At 38.7% G+C, this 18,017-nt stretch overlaps 1 protein-coding gene across 1 annotated transcript in view; it reads left to right on the top strand.

Moving 5' to 3' along the window:
* Positions 1-16,650, top strand: part of JAM2 (junctional adhesion molecule 2) — a 75,805-nt gene extending 59,155 nt beyond the window's left edge. The window contains 7 exon segments of the mRNA XM_081235398.1: positions 618-820; positions 4,701-4,800; positions 9,231-9,338; positions 10,904-10,953; positions 10,956-11,108; positions 13,819-13,861; positions 15,430-16,650. Coding sequence (XP_081091524.1) covers positions 618-820; positions 4,701-4,800; positions 9,231-9,338; positions 10,904-10,953; positions 10,956-11,108; positions 13,819-13,827 — 623 coding nt within the window. The 3' untranslated portion in view covers positions 13,828-13,861; positions 15,430-16,650.
* Positions 16,651-18,017: the final 1,367 nt, after the last annotated feature.

Genomic DNA, 18,017 nt, shown 5'->3' with positions numbered 1-18,017 from the left:
GTTGATAATAATACATTCAAATCATTGATGAGGGGAAAAGTAGAGATTGTTTATCTAGAAAAGAATAGCTGTTGTAGTAGCTAATGTAGTGTTTACAAGTGTAACAGGTAAGCCCTGAACTCTCAGTGAGTGGCTTACATAATAGAAGTTCCTTTCTTATGTAAGTAAAGTTTAAATAATTGGAGACAGAGATAGCAGTGGTGGAACTATATTGCCCTACTTAATGAAATCAGTAGGGACCCAAGCTAATGTAAGCATGACATCTTTGATACATAGCTTTCTGAGTTCACCATGGGTATTGACACCTCCTTGGTAGTGGGAGGGGGAGGGGGAGGGAATGGATGGAGAATCATACAGGAAGCTTTTATGGCTCAGGCAGGGGAATAGCATATATGACTTTTCCCCAGATTCCATTGGTCAGAACTCATGCATGTGATCCCATCTGGCTACAAGGGGGCTGGCAAATGTGGTCTAGCTGTGTGCCTGTGAAGAAAGGAAGTTTCTTGAACAAGTAGCCAGTCTCTGTCACAGGTGTCCAAAAAATCCATCTTTAGCTGGCTGTTAAAATCCTCATTTAGCTTGTAAATAACCAATGCCATTTGACTTCCATCCTCCAGTGGCTCCGGCAGTTCCATCATGTGAAGTACCCAGTTCCGCACTGCGTGGAACTGTGGTGGAGTTGCGATGTCAAGACAAAGAAGGCAACCCGGCTCCTGAATACACGTGGTTTAAGGATGGCATCCGTTTGCTAGAGAATCCAAAACTTGGCTCCCCAAGTGCCAACAGCTCATACACAATGAATACAAAATCTGGAACTCTGGTAAGGTCATTTCAAGCATTGGCCTCATAACTGTCTTGCATTTGGAAAAAAAAATATTAGAACTAAAATAATGGAGAGTAGAGGGCTGATACCATTGCTTGTTAAGTAGAGAGAGGAAAGGATAGCAGGAAAGATGGCGGCACTCATACAGAGAAGTGATGGAAAAGGCTGCCACAGGAGAGGAGAAGACAAAACAGAGAACTAGGGAGTTGGACACAAAAAGATCTGCACCAGGGGCCTGACTCAGGCCAAGATGGAGTCATGATGATGGATCAGGCCTGGAAAGGTACCAGGTGCAGTCTCATATTTATAATATCAGGGAAATGCATGAAAACTCCCTTGGGAAGGGGACCCTCCTATACTGTTGGTGGGAGTGTAAACTGATGCAGCCACTATGGAAAACAGTATGGAGGTTCCTTATAAAACTAAAAATAGAACTACCATATAATCCTGCAGTCCCACTCCTGGACATATATCCAGAGAAAACTAATTTGAAAAGATACATGCACCTCAGTGTTCATAGCAGCACTATTTACAATACCAAAACATAGAAGCAACCAAAATATCCATTGACAGATGAAAGGATAAAAAAGATGTGCTGTATATATATATATATATATATATATATATATATATATATATATACATACATACATATATATACACACACATATATATCGCATATATTTCATTCTTTTATATTTATATATAAAAGAATGAAATAATGCCATTTGCAGCAACATGTATGGACCGAGAGATCATCATAATAAGTGAAGTAAGTCAGACAGAGAAAGACAAATATCATATGACATCATTTATCTGTGGATTCTAAAATGTGACACAGGGCTTCCCTGGTGGCACAGTGGGTAAGAATCCACTTGCCAGTGCAGGAGACACGGGTTCGAGCCCTGGTCCAGGAAGATCCCACATGCTGCAGAGGAACTAAGCCCATGCACTGCAACTACTGAGCCTGTACTCTAGAGCCCGCAAGCCACAACTACTGAAGCCCGCGTGCCACAACTACTGAAGCCCGCGCGCCTAGAGCCAGTGCTCCGCAGCAAGGGAAGCCACCACAATGAGAAGCCCGCACACTGCAACGAAGAGTAGCCCCCACTCGCCGAAACGAGAAAGCCTGCGCGCAGCAATGAAGACCCAACGCAGCCAAAAATTAATAAATAAAATTTTTTTAAAAAAGGTAAACAAGAAGGTCCTACTGTATAGTGCAGGGAACTATATTCAATATCTTGTAATCAACCATAAGGGAAAAGATTCTGAAAAAGAATACAGATATACATGTATGTATAACTGAACACCAGAAACTAACACAACATTGTAAGTCAACTATATTTTAATAAAAATTTTTTAAAAAATAGAAAACTCTCTTGGGGATGCCCTGACCTCAGTACCAGCCGTGTGAGAATAGTGACTCTTGCCAACCTATGATAGGATGTCTGTGTCATTAAACTCTTCCATGACTAGCTCGTCAACAACTGACTTTGTGACTTGAGTATCTATTACTTTAGATTTAGTCCACATTGTCTGATCGATTGAAAAGCCTTTCTAAGGAATCCTGTTGGAAATCTGTAAATAAGATCTTTAAAGTTAATGACATTTACAAATAAAAGTATTTTTACTGTTTTTGTCTCTGACTTTTTAGGGTAGAGGTGGGAGTAAAAAAAGACCATTAAATTTGAAGCTTTTTTTTTTTAATTCAAAGTAGTATGTCAGTTTAAAAATGCTGCATTTCCAGCAAGGCAGAATCACTCTCACAACCATTATCAAAAGAATCTTAAAAGTATGGTAATAAAAATTTTAATAAATTTTTAGAGGAGGTATAATATTTCCTTTCATCCCTTCAGTCTACAAGTGCATGATAACATTTAAAAACTAGATTTTCTGGTAAGTAATAAAGCATATTGATAAAGTGACTGAAAGATAAACCTATCGGTGGATTGATGTGGCTACTCCCTAAGGAAGGGACACTCTGGCCCTTTCAGTGTCAGCAGGCTCAGTCAGCAGGTCTGAGTCATTTTACACTGAGAAATTGGGCAGAAAACCTGCTGTCACACTTGGCTATATTTACTTTTCAAATTTGTTTTTTCTCAGAGCAGGTGATGAAAAGCCCCAAGCCAAGTCTGAAAAGATACAGATTCACTTTCCTCAGCTCCACCTTTGAAATATCTGTGATGTCAAAGGGGTGCACCAGGGCAGAACCAGGCTGGTTTATTTTCTGAAAAATGAGCAAAACAAAGACTCCAGTGTATGGAAGACAACGGCTTCCTTTTAATCACCAGTTAGAATATCCTGGAAGATCATTTTCGGTTTTAGTCTAACTTATTGTTTATACATAACCTTGGCTTTGAGTTCATGGTGAATATCTTTAAAGGAGTCTGGCTCTTGGGACTGACGAGTCCATAAAGTGAGAATACACAAGGGAAAGCTTTCTATCCCACCATGTTGAAGGATACAGAAAGAAGAGGTATATGGGTAAGTGGGTAGGGAAAAGAGAGGAAAAGGCCTTAAATAGATCAAAACCCTGGCTGTTTTTAGGCACTTGTATTACATGAGGATACAAGACAATAAGGAGGTGCTCTTTAGAGGTTCATGGCCTCTCTTGGATGCAGTCAGCAGTGACCACTGTGGTACTGAGGGTGTGACAGGAGGATACTGAAAGAATGAGTCTGAGTGCCCCTCTCACCCTCCTTAGGTCCTGGCAGGATCCTTGAAGGTTTCCAGAACACACTGAATTCCCCCCCTCTTACTAACTACCTAACCAACTTCTCTCCTTCTATCCATCTATCTACCCATTGTTTCTTTCCTCCTGTCTGCCCGCCTGCCTCCCTTCCTTCTTTCTTTCCTCCCTTCCTTCCCTCTTTCCTTCCTTCCTTCCTGAAATTCTCCAAGGTGCTAAACTACTGTGAAGCCTGTTACATCAACGTCTTGCCTTTCAGTTGCTTTGGCACAGAGTAGACAGAACAAGCGTTGGTTGGACTTTATCTTTTCATAATTTTCACAAATTCTACAACCGATAGAACTTGTAATCCTAAAAATGACAGTAAGACTTTCCTAGGCCCTATGCTACTTCCTGGTAGTAACTCTGACTCTTTAGAGGAAGTGTTCATTGTTTGCTGCTGCAGTGAACTCACTTGTGACTTAGAAAACTGCCTTTAAGGCCAAGGAGGCCTTTATTTATAAATGGTGTTTCCTAGGACTTAGAACTACCTACAATACTTAATACTACCATGTGCTGTAAACTTTTTAAAATGCCCACTGTCTTCCTAACTGTACTACTTTTTCAGTATCACACACTAAAAAAGACACTTTCTGTATATATTTAAGTCTCTGTCAAATTAAACAGAGGCCTAGCTAATTACTCCTTGAAGACATGGCAGATTTCTGAATTCACTATAAAGATATAAAGTCCTAGGGACTTCCCTGTGGCACAGTGGTTGGGAATCTGCCTGCCAGTGCAGGGGTCACGGGTTTGATCCCTGGTCCGGGCAGATCCCACGTGCCGCAGAGCAACGAAGCCCGTGCGCCACAACTACTGAGCCTGCACTCTAGAGCCCACAAGCCACAACTACTGAGCCCACTCGACTAGAGCCCATGCTCCGCAGCAAGAGAAGCCACCTTAATGAGAAGCCTGCGCACTGCAGAGAAGAGTAGCTCCCGCTTGCCTCAACTGGAGAAAGCCTGCGTGCAGTAACGAAGACCCACTGCAGCCAAAAATAAAATAAAATTAAAAAAAAATTTATAAAGTCCTAAGTCACTGAAAAGGAAAGATCAACTTAATGATAAATTTAAGGAACACAGTTCTTTTGGGAGTCTACTGATAGATTTATTGCTTAAATAAATATGTATTTTTTTCTTCTACAAATAGCAATTTAATACTGTTTCAAAACTGGACAGTGGAGAATATTTCTGCGAAGCCCGTAATTCTGTTGGACATCGCAGGTGTCCTGGGAAACGAATGCAAGTAGGTAAGCACGAAATATTGGGAGGAACAAATGGTTTGCAATTAGTAAGTGCAAATATTTGGGGGTGGAAGAAGCAAGGAGTAAGTAAGAGCTGAGTGATTTGAAGGATAAATGTAAGGGAATGTTTAAAATCAGTTTGACATAATGTTACAAAAAACAAAGATGCTGTTTTAATCTAGCTTCCAAGCAAGACAGGAATATTTATCATTGTATTTTACAGATTTTTGAATTTTTCAAATAATTAATTTTAAAATATGCTCATCTGAGCAATCCTCTTTCAAACAAAAGCTAAGAGTCCTATAAGTTGCTTGGAGTCAAGAATTCAGAATGGGGGTTCGAATTCCAGCTCTGCCACTTATTAACTACAGGCTCTTGGGCAAGTTAATTAACCTCCGTGCCTCAGTCTCCCCAAAATTGAAGTTATAATACACTTTCCTCATAGAGTTGTTAGGAAGATTAAAATAATTAATATTCAAAAGTGTTAGAATGATACTGGTGTATTTCGAGCACTGTATAGGTACTGACTATTTTAATTGTTGGTAATTTGTTTCAAACCCCTGAAATACTACGTTTATACTTATTTATACTTATTGCAGAGTAGGCTGTCCAAAAAGACTTTTTTTTTTTTTTTTTTTTGGCCATGCTTCACGGCTTGCAGGATCTCAGTTCCCCAACCAGGAGCTGAACCCGGGTCATGGCAGTGAAAGCGCCAAGTCCTAGGCCACCAGGGAACTCCCAAGGCATACTGAATATAGTTATGGATCTAATTTGCTATAAAACATAGCTGCCATATATTATATCACACAAAATAAGCGTCTTAGAGTCGAGTAAAATTCAGGCTCAATTATCTTTTCAGATTACATGAGTTTCAGAGCAAACATTGTTTTTCATTTTACTTTTAACAATTTGGTTAAATTCGTTCTCGTATGAAAGCCATGTTTTGAAAATGGTTGTGTAATAGAGAGGAATGAGCTGGAGATGGCACCTGAGGGGTTAAAGGTCACTCTGGAGGGGGCTGCACCCTAGGTTTCAGGAGCTTGTCCTCAGCTTTGTGGGGTCAGAAATTCATTTTTTCAACGCGTCTTGAGCTATGCAGATACGTGGGCAGTAATTTATATTGTCTGTGTACAGTTAACTCTTGGCATGATATTTTAAAGAAAATGTAATCTTATTAGACTTCACGATATCCTAAAGTATAAGATATTCAATAGTATACTCTAATTTCCACAAGTAAGTTTGAATTTCAGGTTTTTTTTTAAATTTGGGGATACATATTATCTACCCAACTCACTCAAGTGTTGACATTTAAAGTCAAACATAAGCATTTGCTTAAATTATCAGAAAATATCCCTCTCAATGCTGCTTTGGAGTTATTAGAAAATTCACTATCACATTTTATTTTTTCTTTAAATGATCATGTTTAATTTCAGTGCCTAATTTAGTTTTATCTTAAGAAATAATATAGGTGAAGTCATGATTTTGACATACTAGTTAAATTTTTCCTAGCATGAAGTGAATAAATACATACCAAACTTTAGAGTTCTGTGTTTTGCTAGTAGTACCACTTTAATTTGAACATGATTTCCACATATCTATTCTTTCTGGTATAAGTTGACTTAAAAGTTAGAATTGCTTTGTTTAAAGCTCATCCATTGATCCTCAATGTTTTACATCCTTGGTCTGGAATTCAGATCTTTGGAAATACATAATTCATGAAGTCTCATTTCCAGTTTTCTTTGTGAATTATCACCAACAACTTGTAACCAAAACCAGATCTGTTTACTGTTCTAAATAAATCCTTTCTGAAGTACAGAAAGAAAGTAAATCATGAGTTTGCTGATTATTCCCAGGCTGCTTCATTGTACAACTCCAGAAAATTCTGCTCACACTTAGCATTTTAGCATTTGGTTCCTTTCCTTTTATTTTAGAATAATGATACCCTCCTTTTATTGTGGCTTTTTTAAGAAAGAACACGCAGTATTTTCATACGTGTTATTACATTTTCTCTTTAGTGAGGCATAATAAGGCAGGCATATTACGTACTCAGAATCTCACAGTAATGACAAATGGGATGAACACAACTTACCTCTAACTTACAAGTCTTCTATCTTCTATTTTTTTGAAGAAAATAAAATAACATTTATACCATGACTTAGTACTTACAGGATAAGACAGTTTTTTTGTTTAGAATTTGCCTTTAGCTTGAATCCTTCATGGATGTCAGATTCATTGACAAACTACAGGACAGTTTTTTGTCAATGAAAATTTCAATCTAAGGGTGATTATAGCCCTTAGGTTAAACCCTTTGTAGGTGTCAAATCATTGACTATTACAAAGAAAATTGTAGGCAGTTTGGTTCTCAGGAGTTTTATTTAGTTATTAATTTAATTTTGCCTTAGATTATGATTATTGTGTAGTTCTTTTTTTCCTCTCTGCTATTTTTTGTCCAAGTGAATAAATAGATGAATCTCCACCTCCCAATACCCAAGCAAATATGAAGTGAGTTTATATCAAGCAATAATTAAGGTTTCCTACCCTAGTCAAATTACTCAGCCTTTCAAAAGATTGACCCAGTTTCCTTTTTTTAAAAAAAAATCAGTTAATATCTCAGAGGTCTCTGGAAAAATTAATAACACTTGGCATTAAGAAAAAAATTTAAGACCAGGAAGTTTTATGATAAGCAGACTCATTCAAATAATATTTCTTAAAAAATCATTCCCAAAATGTGCACTGCTTTAAAATATCTAAAATTACTAGTGAGAAACTGGTACCTAGTATTTTCTCCAAGTTATTTAACCATATGTTAATTAATACTTGCTTTAAAAAAAAGAACCCTTTGTTCCTTTAAAAAGTGTAGGAATTTGCATATTAATCAATACATAAGAAGTGTCTAAATGACAGAAGAGTATGGCTCATGAAATCCTCTTGGACAAGATGGAAAGATGTGACCCAAATTGAATGTGTAGATGGATTGTAAATCATGCTAGTAAATTTTGTTATATGAAGATATATGTTAATAACCTGTTGAATAGTTCTTCCCCGAAGTCATGTTTATCATTTTATTAATGACTTGAATGTACTTTTTTTTTTTTTTTTTGCGGTACGCGGGCCTCCCACCGCTGCGGCCTCTCCCGTTGCGGAGCACAGGCTCCGGACGTGCAGGCCCAGCGGCCATGGCTCACGGGCCCAGCCACTCCTTGGCATGTGGGATCTTCCCGGACCGGGGCACGAACCCATGTCCCCTGCATCGGCAGGCGGACTCCCAACCACTGCGCCACCAGGGAAGCCCTTGAATGTATTTTTGGTGCAGTTCCCAGTTGCAGAAATATTAACCTCAGAAGATCAATAATCTAATTCTTGGGCAACAGAATCAGTAACTGGAAAAACCTCACAAGTTGGTAACATGGTAGTGATTTTTCAAAGTTAGGTCCAAAAAATGCAGTTATATTGGGTTAGAGGAAAGATGACTTAGTAGTAACAGGAGAAAGCCTTGAGAAGTTTAATTCATGTTTAACTTAATGGGATAACAGTTTAATGGCATATATGTATGTGGGTGTGTATGTGTGCATGTGTACACACACCCACGCACAAGCCCATATAAATTCAAGAAAGAAGATGTTTCTGATACTTAGTTTTATAGAACAACAGTGGCATGGGCTTTCTTTGGGGCTGAATGAATTTTCCGTATTTGTGAAATTGACACAGATGACTATGTAGAGGAATTTTAAGGAAAATTTGAGGGGAGTGTTGTAGTAGAATACTTGAACTCACTGAATTTCAAAGCTCACTTCCAATCTGATACTTAATCATATGGATTATTGCATCTCCAAATGCATGCAAGAGAATACCAGACATTTTATTTCTGGGTCATAGAACTTTTTAAAATTTAAGATTCTTGCAAGACTTAGCTCTGTTAATATTTTCAATCAATTTTGAACCATATCCGTGAAAGTGAGTTAGTGGAACAGGCTTAAAAAGCATGAAACTATCTGTGTTTATGGTATAGCTACAAAGGGGAGCTTTTGTTTTGTTTTGTTTTGTTTTTATTTATTTATTTTTGGCTGTGTGGGTCTTCGTTGCTGCGCGTGGGCTTTCTGTAGTTGCGGCGAGCAGAAGCTACTCTTCAACGCAGTGTGCAGGCTTGTTATTGCGGTGGCTTCTCTTGTTGTGGAGCACGGGCTCTAGGAGCACGGGCTTCAGTAGTTGTGGCACGTGGGCTCAGTAGTAGTGGCGCACGGGCTTAGTTGCTCCGTGGCATGTGGGATCTTCCCGGACCAGGGCTCGAACCTGTGTCCCCTGCATTGGTAGGCAGATTCTTAACCACTGCGCCACCAGGGAAGTCCGAGGGGAGTTTTTTGAGCTTTTGCAATTTAATGACTACATCGGTCCATCTTTTTGCCATGAATTCATGCATGGTTTATTTTGCATTCCAGATGATCTCAACATAAGTGGCATCATAGCAGCTGTAGTAGTTGTGGCCTTAGTGATTTCTGTCTGTGGCCTTGGCGTGTGCTATGCTCAGAGGAAAGGCTACTTTTCAAGTAAGTGAATTTCACTGTTTGCCAGACAACTTCCTATGGATATAGAGTTTTCTTCTGAGACCCTGTTTCTCCTAAGATGTTCTAACAGACTCTGGAGAATATTTTTTGTTAATTAGAAAATGTCCAAGATGACATGAAGGTGATTCATGAAGCACCCCGGCGAATATAGGGAGGAAAGGCAAAGGTGTCTCATCGCAACATTCCAGGAATCATCACAGAATATGTGAGAGGCACCGGGGAGGGGCACTGTGCAGCGATACCGAGAGATGTGCCATGTGGATGGATATTTATAGTGCATGTACATGTATTTAAGATCCTTTTATTTTAAGTAAGGGATTGTATATCTCAATATGAAAATTAATTTCTAGTTTTATGATAAGAAATTTCATTGGAATAAATCTATGAAATGTTTTATCAGTATAGAATAGTGGAATGTTGAATGTCAAATTTAGCACAACTGTATTTAGAAGACAATTGTTCAATTAAAAACTAGAAACCTATTGTATTATAGTTGCTTCTGAGGTTTTTAATTCTTCAAGTTTAGGTCTGTTGGAACTCCCGTTTGGTGATACAATAGGTTTGATGTAAATGGATGAGATTTTTAAATGTTTTATTCTCTTAATGCGTTTCTTTACTCCCAGTCTTTAAAATTATCTGAGACCTTCAAAGTTGCACAGCTCCATCAAGTCCACTAAAAATAGTGTATAAAGTAGAATTTTTAAGGATAATAAATTTATAGCATGAACAAATTTTAGACCTGCTGTTTTATAGTGAGCATTAATTTTGAAATTTAGGTTTAAAAAATATCTTATACCAAAATAAAACTTAAATTTAAAGGGGGTTTCTAATAATACTTATAAATAGGTATTGTGAAATGTTTCCATGAATGTGGTTTCAAGGATATTCCCTATAATTAAGAATAACTGCTCTGTGAATTAATAGTAGCTGTTGTGTGGTGCTCCTATCCAGTCCAGTGTAATGTAATCCGGCTGAGTCCCCCTGCTGGTCAACAGTGGAAGTACAGACAGATAAGGTTGCTCATTCCAAATTCTTGTCTTTTCTCTCTACCTGCGAAGAATACCTGTCTGAGTGTTTTTATTAAAGACTTGGTAAACGGTTTTTCTTAAAATGCTGAATTAATTAAAGATTTTACGTGAATATTATTAGTTCATTAGCTAAGAATGTTACTCCCGTTTTCATCTAGCAGAAAATCTATCTAAGAGAACACTTTCTAGAACTTGCATTTCAGACAGGGGTTGGCAAACTATGACCCATGGACCAAATCTGGTCTGCCACTTGATTTTCTATGACCCACGAGCTACGAATGGTTTTTACATATAAACATTGCAGTCTATTTGATAATAGGGAACCCTAACATTGAACCCCCAAATAAGAGAAATGTTATCCTTCCAAAGAATTCCATTCTTCTAATTAGTAGACCTGTATTACAAGACTTTATTATTATTATATTTTTAATTCATTGATAAAAATTTTTGAAAATTTGTTTTCTCTTTTGTTATGTAAGTACTTACTTAATATCCTCGATTTTACCTCTCAGCCCACAAAGCCTAAAATATTTGCCATGTGGACCTTTACAGAAAAAGTTTGCCAACGTTTGATTTAGAAGGAATACAATGTCAGCAAGTGAGAATCAAAACTGAGAAAAAGGAATTAAGCTCAAACTCATTTTTATATGAATCTGTATCATACCCTATTAATTCTTGCATTAACAATATATACTTGTTCTTTTGCAGAAGGAACCTCCTTCCAGTAAGTATACTTTCTTAATGCATGCCTTCCCCCATATCAACTACTTTTTTGTTCATCATCCGTTTAAAGTCAAAAGTGGGAAGTTGGGTTGTTTGTGTGGGTTTAATTCTATGGGCGGTGACTCAAATTCATCAAGGAACACATCCCACTTCATGCCTCATGCCAACTTGTCAACGATGTTTAGTTACCTAGTGAAGAAATATAGTCACTAATTTGACTTTGTATGCATTTCCATAGTACTACTTGAAAAACTTTTTTTCTGTGTTTTGCTAAATTTAAAATGTTCAAATAAATTTTTCCCTAACAGTCATTTTTACATTTAATTGAATACCAAGTATCTGTCCAACCCTGTCCTAGGGACTGATAACAGAGCAGTGAATAAAATAGACCAAAAAAACCCTCTGCCCCATGGAGCTTGCATTCTCGTAGAGTAAGGCAGAAAGTAAACAATTACATGAGCGCAACAGTATGTCAGATTGTGATAAGTATTATGGAGAAAGATAAAGCAGGTAAGAGAACAGAGAATGCGCAGGGGAGGAGTGGAGATTCCCCTTGTAAATAGGTGGTTAGAGAGGGCCTCACTGATGAGGGGACGTCTGAGAAAGGCCTGAAGGAGCTGAGGGAGTCAGATATGCAGATAAGCAGAGGGGAGAGAACAAAGGGAAAGATCTGGAAGCTAGGGGTGCCTGGAGTATCTGAGGAACAACAAGGGGACCAGTGCTGGTTGGAACAGAGTGAGAACAATGCAGGGAGGAGATGAGTGAACACAAGTGTAGTGGGGGCCAGATTATATGGAGTCTGTTCCAGGCAGTTGTGAGGAGTTTGGCTTTGGTTATGAGTAAGATGGGACATCATTGGAGGACCTTGAACAGAGGGGTAGCATCTTATTTAATTCTTAGAAGCTCACACTGACTGCTCTGTTGAGAATGAACTGTAAGGTGACAGAGGGTGGGGGAAGCAGGGAGAACAGTTAGGAAACTACTAACTAATCTAATCGAGAAGATGGCGTTTGGTCCCAAAGTGATGGTGTCAGAAATGATGAGAAGTGATAGGATTCTGGATATATTTTGAACAGTTTGCTGGTTGGTTGGATGTGGGCTGTGAGAAGAAGAGAGAAATCAAAGGTGGCTCCAAAGCTCTAGGAAAGATGAAGTTACTATTTACTGAAGTGCGAAAGGTTTCAGGAGGAGCATGTTTGAGAGTGGTGGTGGAGGTAGGTAGAGAGGTCTGTCTGGAGTGCTTTGAAATTTCAATATTTGAGATGCCTATTATACTGCCAAGTAGAGATACTTAGTGAGTAACTGAATATATGAATCTGGAGTTTGGGGAAACATCTTAACTAGAGTTAGAAATTTAGGAGTCATTGGTACATGAGATCTGGATAAGATCACCAGAGTCTCCAGTGTATTTGCAGTTGAACTGTGCCTGTCCTTCTTGTATGGATGGAAATGGCAGACCCAACCTCGACTCTATGGACATTCCCCTCTACTCTCAAATGCCATGCTTCGGAGACTTTGTCATCTCCTAAGTCTTTTGAAGACCAAGAAGATGGTCTTCATAATATCCCAGTGCAAGTCCAGGATGAGGTCCAAGTTAACAGGGCTAGCAGTAGCCAGGTCAGGAGTGAGTTCTGAAAAGCGGGGTAGCCTGATGGTGGTATGGCCAATCCCCCATCGCGCTCCAGGCAATTGTGAGGATTCCCACTTTTATTGAGTAAGATGGAAAGTGATTGGAGGGAGGGTTAGGAACAGAGGAGAGACATCATCTTATATATGGAGAAAGGCTGGCAATGCTAGGGTGAGGGAGGTTATTATTCTTTCATTCAGTCCCTATTACTGTCTCTCTATTAACCCAGGGAGGTGATATCTTTATTCCTAGACACATCTTCCGTTTGTCAAATCCATGCTCCTCAAAATTTGTTGGACAATGAATTGGATGTTGTATTAGTCTGCTAGGGCTGCCTTAAAAGTGCCATCAACTGGTGGCTTAAACAACAGAAATTTATTTTCTCATAGTTCTGGAGGCTAGAAGTCCAGGCCTCTTTCTTTGACTTAAAGGTGGTGTTCTCCCTGTCTTCACAGGATCTTATGATTAAACATCCCTCTTTATGTTGAATTTCCTGTTCTTATAAGGATATCAGTCATATTGGATTAGGACCCACCCTAATTACTTCATTTTAACTTAATTACCTCTTTAAGGACCCTGTCTCTAAATACAGTCACATTCTGAGGTACTGGGAGATTGGGACTTGAACCTGTGACTGTTTGGTGGGGACACAGTTCAGCCCATAACAGGTAACTGGAACCATAGTCACTACATAAAACTTTCTTTCCATGGAAAAAATGAAATTTGAGATTATAATGACTAAACTTTCAAAATAGTAAATGTCAATGAGTTGAGTTAAAAGTTAGTAAGTCTCTGGTTTGCATATTCCGCAAAAGTCGTTAGTATCTAGCCCTAGGCTACAAGTAGACACACAGGGCTTCACACATATTGATATTTTGTTGCATGGTTTTCTCTATGAATACTGTCTATAAATATAAGAAATTCAGTTAGGATTTCTGGGGGCTTTTGTACCTTTTTTACTAAGATAAATGTTCATCTTCCTGTTGAGAAAATGTGTGGAAGTAACATTAACTAAAAGAAGATGTATGTTTTAGAATTGGAAGTAATAATATAGTAAATGCTGTCTTTTATGTTCCACAAACAGGAAGAGTAGTTCTGCATCTAAAGCCATTGCAATGAGTGAAAATGTGAGTATTTTTAAAGCATATTTCACTTTTAATATACCTTGTACTAGTGTCTACCGCTGGTCTTTAGAAGGAGCTAAATAAATGTTAGCTCCTATCCCCTGTCTGGGAAGGCAGCTTTTGTAGAGCAGTGGGGCTTTACCATCCCATTATTTTCTCTCATGGTGTTTTCTATTATTAGTCGGCCTCCTTAGATCTGGCATTATCGGCTCCATTTTATAGATGAAGAAATTAGGACACACATTGTCACAGTATTACAATGGCCAAGCTGGGACCCAGGTACCTTGATTCTTTGTCAGCTTGACCAAGCAGATCACTTCCAGAGATCTGTGGTTCCAGGACTCTCCTGTGGTTATTCAAAGCACTTGGAAATTTTGAGGATATGGAATATCCTCTGCTTTTGCAGAAAGGAACATTTCAGAAATCCTTGAAAAGATGCAAGAATTATCTAATTCAGACGGTTAAGGGAACATAATTTAGATGCTTGGACCCTTGTGTACTTTTGCATTTGTAAGAACTACATTGAAGCAGTAAATACCATCATTGCTCAGATTTTGTAGCTCTTTGGATGGTTATTCAGCCTTCTGGACTATTTTTCAGCAATACAGTGAGGGAAGAGAGGTTCCCGATGCTTTTAGAAGTCCAAGCCCTTTCTTGAGAAATGGAGCGCTACTTTCCTGAATTCCTTAGTCCTCTGTGGCAGGGATTTGCTTAGATTTCCTTTCAGTAGAGCTTGGGGTGGGGCGTGTATTTTAAACACTTAAGTGACTCTGATGGACACTGACCTTTAAGACCTACATACTGTTCCATAGACTTTTTCTGCCAAAATTTTTAAAAATTGTCTACTGCAGAATCTATCATGGAAATCACTTTATTTTGTGGTTTACAATACCAAAGCATATTGTTCATTAATTAGCAGACAAGCAACATGTTAACTTTATATTTGCTCCTATAATTTGTAGAAAATATTCCGTGAGTGCGGAGTAAAATAATCTCACCTGACCAAACAGGAAGAGACACTTTGTGGCTGAGTCGGAAGAACAAAAGCTTCGCTCTTTTTCTGTCTTCTGCTCCATTGCCCTCATCAGCCAAGAGCAAGAGTGTCCAATTTGAATTCTGCCCTAGAGCAGGGTTTCTTAACATTGGCACTACTGACATGTTCTTCTAATTCTTATATAACAATTTATATAAGAAATGACAATTTCTTCTAAGGCTTATATAACAAATTTTTTATAATTTCACATAATTCTTTGTTGTCCTGTACGTTGTAGGATGCTTAGGACCACCTGACTTCTACCTGCTAGATGCCAGTATCATCCCCCCAGCAAACAGGACTTCTCCTGTTCTAATTCCCACTCCTACCTGTTTACTCTTTAGGCAAAGTTTCAAGGATTTGTCTCCTGGTATTTAATTATTTAATTCCCCATAAAATAGATTTAATTAAATATACGCTGGTTTGTACCTGCAAGATTCTCATAGTGGATGTATCTTTGTATTCATAAGATTTCTATATTTCTTTAAATGTTAAGTAATACATCATATTTAAACTCGGTTTTTCTTTCTTTTCCTAGGATTTCAAGCACACAAAATCCTTTATAATTTAAAAGAATTCCACCTTTGCGATGCACCAAAACCACAGTTGTTGCACTATTAAAAGATTATAAAACTCTGCTTTGTCTTACATTTGCAAGGAGGTACATGAGGAGGTGAAATTGGTGTTTCATTATAATCTTTATGACTGCTACATCACTTGAAATTTTTATTTTACACAAATAGTTTTGTCAGCAGCTAAAATACAGTCTGGCTTCTTGTGTCTGGACAAAGTTAAAGGAGTCAAAATACTTTGTAATATTCTGGGGCTTGTGAAATGTTAAATATCGTAACTTCTAGAGTAAGTTACTAAAAATATATCATACTGGTTGTGAAATTAATCCACAGAGCATGAAAATGTAAGCTGTATGCACCCTCTGTGCAAGAGTCTGATTTAGAGGGTTCAGAAAATACTCTGACAGATGCAAAAGGAACCTCTGGTCTCATTTCTACCAGAATCCTCCTTTTCCCCCAATACAATCCTTATTCTGTTGCTCATTTATCACTAATATCTTCACAGAAGGGAAGTGGCAGGAGGGGTCTTATACCCAAGGATTTGCACTTTTTGTTTACTTTCATGTCTGAGAACCAAAAGCAACATGAAGAAAAATGCCTAATGACCAGAGCTCACTCACCTGGTGTGTGTCGTTGATTTCTTCATTAAACATCGGTCTGAGAGTTAAACACAAACCCAAGTGTCTTATTTCACCCCCAGAGCTGCTTGTTGCTATTTCCTTCCCCTAAGACCCCTTTGAAGAGGATCAGTGACTTTGACAGCAGAACTCGCCATTGGAACCAACACACGTAACCCTACAGATACTTGTCCCTGCGTGATGGTGACTATCACATCTCCTGTCTCTAAAATTCGTGCAGTGAAATTTTGCATTGGGCCGAGTCCCTTGCTGTTACGGCCAGTGGTTTTCCAACCCTGCTTATGGCAAAGTCAGGGATATGGAGGGGAGGAGAGGTTGCCTGACAAGTAAAATGAGATGAAACAGCTCAGTGTGGCTCCTGGCACCTGGTGCTACGCTTGATACGTAGAAAACACAGGAGAAATGAAATGAAAAATGGGTCCGATCATCTGGTTTCTAAACTGATAGATGACAAAGACCTCCAGCTAGTGTTACAAAGTGAAAATTCCAATGATCCATGTAATAGGGAGAGTAATTAGACTGTGTTAAAAGCATAATCATCCAGAATTTTTTTTTTTTTTTGGCGGTACGCGGGCCTCTCACTGCTGTGGCCTCTCCCGTTGCAGAGCACAGGCTCCGGACGTGCAGGCTCAGCGGCCATGGCTCACGGGCTCAGCCGCTCCTTGGCATGTGGGATCTTCCCGGACCGGGGCACGAACCCGTGTCCCCTGCATCGGCAGGCGGACTCTCAACCACTGCGCCACCAGGGAAGCCCCATCCAGAACTTATTTTGATTGTTCGTTTCATATTGAAAAGACAGTATGGCTAGGGCATTTCCAGTTCCAGGCAAATCTAGACGAAAAGGTCCCTCACTACCTTTGACAACTATGAACATGGTTAAACTGCTTTTAAAGGAGTCCACTCTTTTTGCCCAATAGGCAGAGCAAATCGCCAGGATTCACGGGACAGACACTTGGATTAAGTACTCACCAAGTGCCGAATATGTGCCTGGACACCAGGTCACTGGGAAGATGCCTGTTGTCACACTGCCCCCACTTGTCTGTGACATTCAGTGATTCTCACCAGACCCCTTCCAACAGTTTCCGTAAAGGGCCAGGTAGTAGATATTTTAAGACATGTAGGCCATATGGTCCCTGCCATAACTGCCTGTACTGTACTCAACTCTGCCATTTTTCATGTCATTGTATTGTAGATGAAAGCAGCCACAGACAATACTTTTAAAATGGTCATGTTTGTGTTCTTAAAACAGCAGGCACAGATAGGATCTGGCCCACATGCATAGTTTCCCAGCTCTTGGTGATGAAGCATGAAAAGAAAAAAAAACAAAACTATCATTATAATTCTTAGAGCATTTTGATTTTGTTTTCGTGAAGTAAAATTGTTTTATAAAGGTTAGGGCGTTAGTATCTTTAATAGCAAGTTGTTTTAATTATTATCATTGTAACTAGATTTAATTTATTTTTACTTGGGGGTTTAACCTAACTAAATCTGGAACAACTGTTTTTCAATACAGCCTTGCAAAAAACTTCATCTCACAGGTGGTTTTGTCTGATTAAAGTCTACATTAATAAAAATAGCTGAACGTGTTCAATTTTTTAGCCCCATTTAATGGTGCAGGGGAAGAGTCATTCACCTATTGTTTTTTATTTTTTTTTTAATTTTAAAACCATAAATTTATTAAAATTATATTAATAGTGATTTTTTTTCAGGTCTTTTTTTTTTTGGTATGCCAATTTTTTTTTATTAGTTTCTGCTTTATAACAAAGTGAATCAGTCATACATATACATCTGTTCCCACATCCCTTCCCTCGTGCTTCTCCCTCCCTCCCACCCTCCCCACCCCACCCCTCCAGGCGGTCACAAAGCACCGAGCTGATCTCCCTGTGCTCTGCGGCTGCTTCCCACTATCTATTCAC

The sequence above is a fragment of the Mesoplodon bidens genome, assembly GCF_964165515.1.
Source record: "Mesoplodon bidens genome assembly, chromosome: 5".
In the NCBI taxonomy this organism is placed as follows: Eukaryota; Metazoa; Chordata; class Mammalia; order Artiodactyla; family Ziphiidae; genus Mesoplodon; species Mesoplodon bidens.
The sequence above is the reverse complement of the archived record's forward strand: the minus strand, read 5'-3'. Positions and strand labels throughout refer to the sequence as shown.